At 34.4% G+C, this 12,067-nt stretch overlaps 2 protein-coding genes across 2 annotated transcripts in view; both read left to right on the top strand.

Annotated features, from left to right (window-relative positions):
• The window catches only part of LOC112905325 (glucose dehydrogenase [FAD, quinone]-like), a 2,850-nt gene extending 977 nt beyond the window's left edge, over positions 1 to 1,873 (top strand). Inside the window, exons 2-3 of the mRNA XM_025977486.1 lie at positions 79 to 306; positions 369 to 1,873. Coding sequence (XP_025833271.1) covers positions 79 to 306; positions 369 to 1,873 — 1,733 coding nt within the window. The remainder of the gene's footprint in view (positions 1 to 78; positions 307 to 368) is intronic.
• Positions 1,874 to 5,881: 4,008 nt separating this feature from the next.
• Positions 5,882 to 12,067, top strand: part of LOC108740773 (glucose dehydrogenase [FAD, quinone]) — a 23,119-nt gene continuing 16,933 nt past the window's right edge. The window contains exon 1 of the mRNA XM_018475236.1: positions 5,882 to 6,009. The gene's annotated coding sequence lies outside the window, so the exon portion shown is untranslated. The remainder of the gene's footprint in view (positions 6,010 to 12,067) is intronic.

The raw sequence follows: 12,067 nt of genomic DNA on the forward strand, positions 1-12,067 counted from the left end.
TCATTTTTCTGTACTTCATTGAATAAATAATAATATTATCTAAATTTGTATTGCTATTTTATTAGATAAATGTTTTAGATAAACCAATTAACGGCGAAGAATTCGACTTTATCATAGTTGGTGCAGGATCAGCGGGATCTGCGATTGCAAATAGACTTTCTGAAATAGCACAATGGAAAATTTTATTGTTAGAAGCGGGTTATCCGCCTGTGGAAGTTCACGATATGCCCATCCTTGCTCCGGTTTTCCAGTTTACACCATACAACTGGAAGAATCTCATGGAGAAACAAGACTACATGAGTTTAGGTAACATATTGGTACATTTCATTGAGAAAATAATGCTAAATAAGCTTACTTGACCTTTTTAGGCCTCGAAGATCAAAGGATGAGTTGGCCTAGAGGAAAAGGTATTGGTGGAAGTTCTTTGATCAATTACATGATACATGTCCGAGGTAATCGATTAGACTATGACAAATGGGCAGCCATGGGTAACCCGGGATGGTCATACGATGATTTGCTTCCGTATTTTATGAAGTTAGAAGAAACCCGTACACGGCACCAAGATTCACAATATCGAGGTCACGAAGGATACGTTAAAGTAGAAGATGTTCCAATTCGAACCCGATCCGCAGAAACGTTCATAGAGGCTCTTCAGCAAATGGGATACAGTTACGTAGATTACAATGGTTACCAGCAAATAGGTGTATCATATGTTCAAGCAACTCTGCAAGACAGTAGAAGATGCAGTGCTGAAAAGGCGTATCTTAGAAAGGCACAAGAAAGGGGGAATTTGAAGATCATTAAAAAAGCTCTTGTAACAAAAGTCATTATAAATCCAATTACATTAGAAGCTGAAGGAGTTGAATATGAACGAGACGGAATGTATTATACTGCTAAGGCCAGAAAGGAAGTAATCCTTTCTGCTGGAGCATTTCACTCACCACAACTGCTCATGCTCTCCGGAATCGGTCCAAGGTACCATCTGAGCGAACTCGACATCCCCGTCCTTAAAGATCTTCCTGTGGGTCAAAAAATGTACGACCATCTGTCCTTCCCAGAATTGGTAATCACTTTGAACGAGTCAATAGTATTTAAGGCCAGTTCTTTTGGCATCAACGAGTTCAAACAGTACTTCTCAAATCAGCCAAGTCTAATAAGCACTCTTGGAGGTGTGGAAGCTTTGGCGTATCTAAATCTAAACCTTACCAACCGTAATCCTACTTATCCAGACGTAGAACTAATTTTTATGGGAGGCGGATTACACTCAGACTTCGGATTAATTACAAGAAAAACGTTTAGAATTACAGACAGAATGTATAACAGAATTTGGAAGCCCATTGAGAACGAAAATGCCTGCCAAATATTACCCATGTTGGTACATCCTAAATCTTATGGTTATATTAAGCTGAAATCCAAGGATCCTCATGTTCAGCCCAAACTTTATGGAAATTATTTAACAGATGCGTACAATGAAGATGTGAGAACATTTATAGCGTCGATCAGGGCCATACAAGAAATTATCCAAACTCCGGCATTTCAACGATATAACGCCCAATTGTTGGATACGCCTGTTCCAGGATGTGAACTGTTTCGTTTTGATTCTGATCCCTATTGGGAATGTGCACTGCGTCACTTAGCAGTAACACTACATCATCAAGTAGCAACATGTAAAATGGGTCCAAAATATGATCCCGAAGCGATAGTGGACAGTTCGCTTAGAGTTTATGGGATTAAGAGACTTAGAGTTGCCGATGCAAGTGTCATCCCCCTACCCGTAACGGCTCACACCAACGTACCGGCTTATATGATTGGAGAAAAAGCGTCAGATATAATAAAACAAGATTATATGTATAGTCCATATCCAAATTATTGATAAAGGGAAAAATCAATGTCGAGGAAAATACAAATACATTTCTGCGCTATGATAGGAGATTTTGTTTAGATGTAGGCTACTTAATGGTTCTAGTGTGTGTTAGCATTAAGGAAAAGTCAATAGTACAAATAAAGTGAAATTACATTTAGTGTACTGATATATCGGTTGTTGATAATACATAAAATTAACATTATAAGTATGCAGAATTTTTAAATAAATAAAAATAAAATATAATTTTCACGTAAATAGGCATGGTTATGTATAGAAATATAAATTAAATTTAAAAAAAGTAAATCTAACACGCGTTAAACGCTCATGGGATTACTGCAAAAGTCATTGTCATGTGACAACTATTTTTATCATACATCTTGAAATTTCACAAGGTCAGATTAATTCATATAAAGCTGATCTATATGAAACAGACTTTCTGAAACGCTGCAGTTGTTGAGAAGGTTGTTATCATGGTTCCTGTTTCGGTTTGTATCAACTTACAAGGGTCTTAAACATGAAATTATTAAGATTGGAAAAACTTTGGCGGTTGTTGTAGAACAAACAGAATAGCTCAAAACCCCAACGCCGAAACACGACACTGTAGTTGTCCGAAGCACTTTTCGGTAACAAGGTTACCTTCTTCAGGGTCTGCAGTGAACTGTCCCTTCTTCAGTTCACTTCAGTCCCTTCTTCAGTTCACTTCAGTCCCTTCTTCAGTTCACTTCAGTCCCTGAAGAAGGTAACCTTGTTACCGAAAAGTGCTTCGGACAACTACAGTGTCGTGTTTTGGCGTTGGGATTTTGAGCTATTTTGTTTGTTCCTTATTTTAGGACTTACTGCAAATAATTACAAGTTGAATGTAGAAGCCTGTTGGGAATTACTTCGCAATCGTAGTTGGTCTGATTTTCGTTTAGTGATAAGCCAAAGTGATGCGTTATATTGTAGAGACCCATNCCTTGGTCCAAGTTTTTCTGTGGTTTCCTTGGATCACTTAGGCAAATGCTGAGGCAGTAATATTCCACAGATAATCTTTCATTCTCTTCTGTCTTCATTTCGTCCGTCTCATCTTTCTCACCCGAACCACCATCCACCCATTCCCACGATTCCTGAAAGCAGGCTGAAGAGGGCCTTCCACCCTACCTTCCTATGTAGTCCAAAGGGACTGCCCGCCCACCAGCATTGCTGGCTGGGGGGAATGAAACACCCAAAAGTTTTTTTTTCAAGGTCTCAGTGTATTTCTTTCTAGATCGTGACCAGCACGTCTAATGTGAATCCATCTTAAGCAGATCACATCGATTAATCATTGATCGAACGATTCAAAAATTCAACTTAACCGTTCGCCAATATGTGAATGATGAGACAAAGGAATTTTTTTTATATCTACAATAAATTCTGCATAACAGTTGCACTCATCAATGATAAAATCACCGACGATCACCTTCGTTGGTTTGGTCATGTCAAAAGAGCAAGTGAAGATTATGTGGTACAAATTGAGGGTAAATTTATCGGAACGGAAGAGAAGTAAAAAAAGAAGTCTCATGAAAACCCAGTTATCTTAAGTGACAACCCCAGAACGCATAACTTGGCGCAGGAAAGGTGCGGATACTAGACTCCAAATTACAGGCTCAGAAGAAGAGGAAGTCTGATAGAATCCGAATATTGTGTGATGCATACAGTTATGGATGAATTCTTCATCACGATAATGCGCCTACGCATTTAGCAGCAATGATTGTCCGTGAGTTTCTGGTCTGTATTTCATCATCAAGCTAAATCATTTTTTCTCTTCATGAGATTTAACCCGCTGCGATTTCTTTTTGTTCCCTTGTTGTAAAATAGCCATGCGGAGGCGTTTCTGTGTGAATATGGAAGCAACAAAAAGTGAAACTGAACAGCCTGACTTCTGGGGACTTCCGGGAATATTAAATGAACAATAAAAATGGAGATAGGATAAGTACATTACCACACATGAAGAGCACCTTGAAAGGGATAAAATTTATATACCTAAATTACAATTCTTATGAACTTACTTCGCGTGTTGATTAGATAGACTTCGAACAATATAATACAATGGAAACTTTTAAAAGGAAACAATAACATTAAAATCTACCTATTGTGTTGCTTTATCTGAAACCATGTGGCTGTGTTCTTCGATAAAATGCAGATCAAAAACTTTTTGAAAACTATTTAAATGGTCTCAATGAAAATGAAATTAAAGTATTTCTTTTGAATCAGAAATCCAAAAACAACTAAATAAGTTAAATTCAGATTTAAATAACAACGAATTGTTTAAAAATTCACAAAATATCTTAAATTTTCTCCACAGGTGTAACACTACATTCGGAAATATTTCGATTTCAGGCCAACAAAGTTCTAAAATCCTCTATTAGTAATTTTCACCAATAAAATATGAATGATTACAGTACTTGCGCTAGAGTTCTATGAAATTAAGACCTAAACATTACCTAACCAAAAGAAGCTCTTATTATAAACATAGACCTTGGCAACTACGTGAAGACCATGAGGCTAAAAAGCTACAAAAACGAATATGACAATTGCATATTTTATTTTAATTTTATTAACGTAATGTTTCACAGAATAATGTTAAAAATTAACATTGTCAGACACTTCTCACCGACGGTAATTTCTGCCAGACGCTTCAAGGTTCGCAAAAAAAAAACAATCGCAATTTTATTTATAGTCTGAGTCTTCGTTTTTAAATACGATACTTAGGGAACTACTTCAATAGTTTTTGTAAACAACCAGTCTAATTTTAGGGGTCAAACATCCCCAGACACAATTAAAATATCACTGTGATTATAAACGCAAACGCGATAATTAGATAACTTTCTAACACAGCGACATTTTAATTGCGTCTAGGGGATGTTTGGCCCCTACAATTGACTGAAATAGTTCCCCAAGTATCATATGTAAAAACGAAGGTTCAGACTATAAGTAAAATTACGATTTTTTTACGAACTTTGAAGCGTCTGGCAGAAATTACCGCCGGTTGCAGTGTTGATTATTAATTTTTAACAATATTCTGTGAAACATTGACTCTGGGGTCTTGGACTAAAAATATTATACGTTAGGTTAGTGGCAGACGAGTTACAAAATCTTTTTCGTCAATAACATTAAAAACACGAAGGAAATACAGTGTAAACTCTTGATTTAACGGCAAACTTCTTAAAACGTCGAAATTACTTGACTTTGGTTGGTTTACATTGTTTTCTATACAATATTACACTCTATATAGCGTCACGCTCACTCTATTTAACGACAACAATGCGGCATTATAAATCATTGAGCAGTACTTTCTAAGTTGCCGAAATAGATAAGAACTGCAGCTGTGTACGTTGTTGAAGAAGACGATCCTGTCCCTCCACCAAGCATCAAACAAGCACTTGATGCAGCGAAACTATTAAAAAAATACTTTTTATATAATCAAATTGATCCAGCAGTATCTCAAGATATGAGTAAGATACGTAACAAAATACAATTAAAATATTGGAGCAGCAAAAAACATCAGACGAAGATAACAGGCTATACGCAATGTATGAATAATAATGTTCGTGTGCAAAATGTGTACTATATTGGTAAATGCATATTATTATAGAATAGTAAAATAATATCTTTTATTTCTCTCCATTTAACGACCACTCTTTATAACGCCGAAAAATGTTCAGTCGCTTGTTGTCGTTATATAGAGTTTACACTGTACTTCTTTAAATATAAAAATTCAGCTCCACCACCCCTTTATACAATTCCGAGCTTTGAGTTTTTGTAGTAAACACTTGTCATCAATACGGAATCCTAATGAACTTTGTACCGCTAGTCAGACAAACACATTAATTATAGTTATTCTATTTCTTTTTCCGTTATGTCTTTCTCTGAGAATTGATGTCCTTGTCTGAAAGAGATTGTTATGTAGGAAAGGCGTGCCATAGGCAGGGTCGGGGGTTCATAAGCTTTCGCACTATAACTTCCAAGTACGAAACTTTCATATCTATTTATTATTTACCTATTTATTTATGCAAGACTAGTGACGAAGAGTCGCCATTCTACGAACTCCGGTTGTGGTGAAAAGAAGTGATCCTTTTGAAAAGTAGATATAAAATAACATATTTTTATGATAATTAAATATTTAGGTAAGTTAAAGGCAATTTTTATATATATATATTTACATGTTTGCTAGTCCTAATTTTAAGTGCTTCTCGTTAATGTTAAGATTTAAGACAAGTAGCAGCTTTTTCTAGATATGATTAACAAAAGCATTTGGTGATAATTACGCCTTTTAAAACACTGCATTTTGCTCTTCGTGTCGTCATTATATTTCAAAAACAAAAAAAAAACATAATTAGTAGTACCTAATAATATGAAATATTACACTTACATACTATATTCTCAGACAATTTTGGAAATACACTTTTTCAAAAAATACCAGTATGTCATAAACGGCCCCCTTTAGGCACCCTGCAGTTTATCAAAGGCAACTTAAATTAATAATTAATAATTTATTAACAACTCAAATTAACAGCGTTATATGAAGTTTCTGTGCTTCTTACTTTTTTTATGTATTTTTACCCTTACACTGTAAGGGGACACTATATACAGTAGCAGTGCCGGTTTTACCATTACCAGCGCCCTGGGCGAGATTTCTACGGCGCCCTCCAACTACAATTCAAACCCATAGGAAAAAAGGGAAAGCATATAATGAAATAACCATTTATTAAAACAAATAATTATTTATTATAAAAAATAACCATTTATTAGAAACAAACTAATAAAATTTTACTTTTCTGGCCTTTCTATCAGCAAACTCATCTTTTATAAGGTTATCAAAGTCTATGTTTTCAGCAATTTCGTTTTCAATTGACAAAGTTGCTAAGTTTGTCAATCTAGATTGAGATATTGTTGATCGAAGATAGGTTTTTATCAGCTTCAGCTTTGAAAAACTCCGCTCCCCGCTAGCAACCGTTACAGGTATAGTCAGTAATATTCGCAATGCTATCCATACATTTGGATACAGTTCTTGTAAGTAGCGATCTTTGATGAAATTTAAAACAAAAATAGGTGTAACCACATTTTGATCGGGCAAAAAGGAGATAGACAATGTGTTTTTCTTTGATTGGGGATTCCCTGTAAAATAAACTCCGATCGAACGGATTACGTTCCGTTCAAGTGTTGCCAACATAAAAAAAATCCACTTAATTTAGGGCTTCCGTCCGCTTAATTTTGAGAATGAGGTGGAGGGCGCCTGCGGCGCCCCTTTTGTCCGGCGCCCTGGGCGATCGCCCAACCGCGCCCTACCCTAACACCGCTACTGNGTAAACTCGATTTTTTAGGTAATATACCTTTATTGGTCTCAAATTAAAGGTTTTTTTATTTCGAACTATCAAAAAAAATTAAAAACCTTTAATTAGATAGTATGTATAACGCTAAATGAATAATTCGAATAAAGTAATTCATATGTTGAAGATCGCATATTATTGTTTTATTCGCTTTTATTTAAACACAGACAAACTAAAGTGCGCTCGACATACATTACCAAAGAATTAAATTATAAGAAGCTATTAAGACTACAATTAGGTAACTAGTTGTAGATAATGACATCTAACTTTCTATTTGAACTTTTATTGACACAATTGAACATTTTTAAAATCATTGCAAATATTCATAGACTTATTATGATGATAAGTGTTTTAAAATAAGTGGTAAAGTGGAATTTCAAAAGGCAATTAGGTACCAAATGTAATATTAATACGAATAATTATTCATGAATCAAACCATATTATCTCAAGTAAAAGAAAACAAGCAATAGAAAATAAATCAACTAAAATTCCCGAAAATAATATTCTAAAATGCACAAACAGATTTACGTAGAAAATTTTTATATAATTATATTAATCTATTTTTATTTACATTCTCGTTAACATAAATAATTTCCTAATAGTTGATTCATTTAGTGTAAACCACTTAAGAATGACGTATACTCATTATATCGGAATTATTAACAATAAACTGATAAAAACCACATTTACTTTTAATTATTTAAGAGAAAAGTAGCTCTCGGGAAATTTCGATCACGTTAATAATTACAGGGATTTCCTAGCAAGCATATTTTGTTAAATAAAAACAATTGGTCAAGTTGTTGGCACACATTACTTTTCATTGCTTTCAATTATGTTTAATTGGTAGATGAGTGAAAAGAATTCTTATAAGTCAACAATTTTAAAAAGTACTTTTTATTAAGAAGCAGCATGTTTCAATCACAAACAGTAGACAAAAAAGCGAAACTACTAGGTCAAGTCTATTAAGACAGCAGTCATTTTCGACGTATTACCTTTTTATCACTAAATTACAGTCTTGCCTCAAAGGAATTATCATTGCACATCAAAATTTTGAAACATAATTAACCTCAAAATGTAAATGATGCGAAATTTGGCTTGTACATTTGTTCAATTTCTTCCCCTTTAGTAAAGAAAGTAATCAGAGTTGGCTGGGGACGTAAAAAGGTTTATTAAAATAAAACCTAGACCGATGTTTCGCCTTTGTTACATTTTGTAGGTGGGTTTTTTGGGAACTTGCGTATCACATTCCTCGACGGTTTTGTCGACATTTCTCATTTGGCTTGTCGAGTTTTAAGATTACAATATCCCGAAATAATTTCAGTGTGTTGAAGTTTTTCTGGGGACAGGTTCGAGTTCACCGTGAATGAATAATGATGCCCTTATGATTTCTTTCTCTTCTTAATCCCTGATTTAGTACGATTAAGTAGATTATCAATGAAAATAAACATACATAATCAACATCAAATAATCAAAAGGTCGTCAGTCTTAAGACTGGTTGGGCACGCACCTCCACTTTTTCATATCCTGGGCTAATCTTCGCATTTCCCTAAAACTAGAACATCCCACAACCTTAACTATTCGTGAAGAGTAATCTAATCTAGGCCTAAAGCTCTTAGCTCCTGTTTCCCTTTATATTCTACTAGTATTAGGTGCTATCTAATTTTATTTGATCAAATTTTCTTTTTAAACTAAATGAAACATTTAATTCTACCCTGATTTAGCCTCACTATTCTTTCCTTGAACTCAAGTTTCATTTCTTTTTTTTTTCTGCATTTTGACAAAACCTGATTTTAATACTCAATGAAATAAGAATGAATAAATTCAATCGCTGTTCTTACTTTATTATTAATCGTAAGGCCATCGCAAGTTAATTGATTATTGCAAAAAACTACTAACAAAGAATACCATTCATTATCTAGATAATAGGTATACATAGGCATAGTGCATAGATACGTGTCAACAATGTTCATACAATCGGAATAAAGTATGTTTCAAGGATAGTTTCGCAATATGTAACAGCGCCTTATTCAATTTATTAATGTATAATAACGGATCAGTAGATTTACAACACGGAAAAGATTTTATATTAATTCCATTACGTTTGTCTATATACAGAATGCGTATATCTACATGCATACATTCAATTAAGTATTAATCACATAGCTGTTGTGAGTAGATAATACCTGAGAAAATAACAGGGTGTGTTACTGCTTTCTAACAGATAGAAAATCATGCACATAATGGTTGTGTGAAATAAAACACAAATAGATGATGTGCTTCATCATCATCGTCTAAACGATGTCAGTCCTAAGACTGGTTGGACACGCACCTTCACTCCTTTCTATCCTGACCTAATCTTCGCGTTTTCTTAAAACTAGAACCCTTCCTAACTCTCGTCTCTATGTCTCTGACTAGCCCTTCTTGTCTAAGGAGGTGTTCTAGCAACTGATCTTGCTTATTTGCTATTGATTTCCATAACACTCTCTGTTCTCCTACTCTTTCTAATACCTCCCCATTTCTAACCCTTTTTTATCTACCGTATTTTTAACACCCTCCTCTAACACCACGTCCTAAACCAGGGGTGGTCAACCTGCGGCCCTCCTTGAACACTTTTACGTTCTGCGAGATTCATCAAAGTTTAACAAATTACATTTATTTAATTCGGTATCTACGAAGTCAGATAATTCAAGATGGAAAGAGTAGTAAAGATAAAAGATAGGAAAGGGCAGGGTCGAGTTGCTGTCAATAAAAAGAAGTCACTTCTATGCTAGCGAACGGTTAATCTAGAAATTCAAAAAAGATCATTTACGTTTCAAACGCATATTATTAAGAGGTGCCTGAATCATGTAGCTTTAGTAATCGTTTTTCAATTTTCATATTAACCGATCTAAAGCAAGTGATTTCCTTTCGTTAAAACCGACCTGACCCTGCGCTAATCATTGCTTTATATCAGTAGCGCATTTTCCAGTTCATATTTTTAAGAGCAAGTAATAAGCATTGCAGTGAATTTTGAAGCTACTATTGGCACCGCTTTATCATCTGCATCTACTAGAGAAGGAATATAAATGTATGTAACGGACGTGTGAAAATTAAACTAATTTTTAAGTCATGCATGTGATGTACCAAATGTTAGTGAACTGTCTTTAACAATTTCATTCTCGAAAGTTGCCCAATCTGTATTGCAGACTATATATTTTCTAGCTCTTTATTCGCGGGGTATACGTTCCATAAATATGCCGCGAATATAGAAACCGTTGATATGGAATGGTAATTAGTATCGAATTATAGGGGATACGTTCTAAGGTTCCAAAATAAAACCGATATGTATCAAAATAAAATCAATGTATTGATAAATTCGCAATCAAAACTAATCGTTATAATTAGCTGTAGGAAAGAGTTTAAAAAATTAAGTGATCTTTTCTTGTTTTGAATTTTGAAATTAGTCTACTCGGTTACATTTTTATAAAAGTCCCCTCGGCACAAGCCGATACGATGAACAATAACACCGAATCCTTTTCTGTTTACTCGGTTATATCTTTTATAAAAGCTGCCTCGCCATGTACGAACACTACACGCGCCGTAGAGTAAAAACACGCTTATCGGTTCTAGATATCATGAGTTTAATGTTTGGAACAGAGATTTGAAATTTTGCAGTAAGATAGATAAAGCATTGTTCTGAAGCCTGTCGAAGACCATTTTTCAATTTTTTTAATTTCTATTAAAAATACATGTCCTACGAGAAGCATCAACTTTAAGCACTTGTAAAAAGCTTTTAATGACCATATTATTGANAGTTCTATGAAATTATGACCTAAACATTACCTAACCAAAAGAAGCTCTTATTATAAACATAGACCTTGGCAACTACGTGAAGACCATGAGGCTAAAAAGCTACAAAAACGAATATGACAATTGCATATTTTATTTTAATTTTATTAACGTAATGTTTCACAGAATAATGTTAAAAATTAACATTGTCAGACACTTCTCACCGACGGTAATTTCTGCCAGACGCTTCAAGGTTCGCAAAAAAAAAACAATCGCAATTTTATTTATAGTCTGAGTCTTCGTTTTTAAATACGATACTTAGGGAACTACTTCAATAGTTTTTGTAAACAACCAGTCTAATTTTAGGGGTCAAACATCCCCAGACACAATTAAAATATCACTGTGATTATAAACGCAAACGCGATAATTAGATAACTTTCTAACACAGCGACATTTTAATTGCGTCTAGGGGATGTTTGGCCCCTACAATTGACTGAAATAGTTCCCCAAGTATCATATGTAAAAACGAAGGTTCAGACTATAAGTAAAATTACGATTTTTTTACGAACTTTGAAGCGTCTGGCAGAAATTACCGCCGGTTGCAGTGTTGATTATTAATTTTTAACAATATTCTGTGAAACATTGACTCTGGGGTCTTGGACTAAAAATATTATACGTTAGGTTAGTGGCAGACGAGTTACAAAATCTTTTTCGTCAATAACATTAAAAACACGAAGGAAATACAGTGTAAACTCTTGATTTAACGGCAAACTTCTTAAAACGTCGAAATTACTTGACTTTGGTTGGTTTACATTGTTTTCTGTACAATATTACACTCTATATAGCGTCACGCTCACTCTATTTAACGACAACAATGCGGCATTACAAATCTTTAAGCAGTTGCCGAAATAGATAAGAACTGCAGCTGTATACGTTGTTCAAGAAGACGATCCTGTCCCTCCACCAAGCATCAAACAAGCACTTGATGCAGCGAAACTATTAAAAAAATACTTTTTATATAATCAAATTGATCCAGCAGTATCTCAAGATATGAGTAAGATACGTAACAAAATACAATTAAAATATT

Source organism: Agrilus planipennis, unplaced genomic scaffold (assembly GCF_000699045.2).
Source record: "Agrilus planipennis isolate EAB-ADULT unplaced genomic scaffold, Apla_2.0 scaffold294, whole genome shotgun sequence".
NCBI classification, from domain to species: Eukaryota; Metazoa; Arthropoda; class Insecta; order Coleoptera; family Buprestidae; genus Agrilus; species Agrilus planipennis.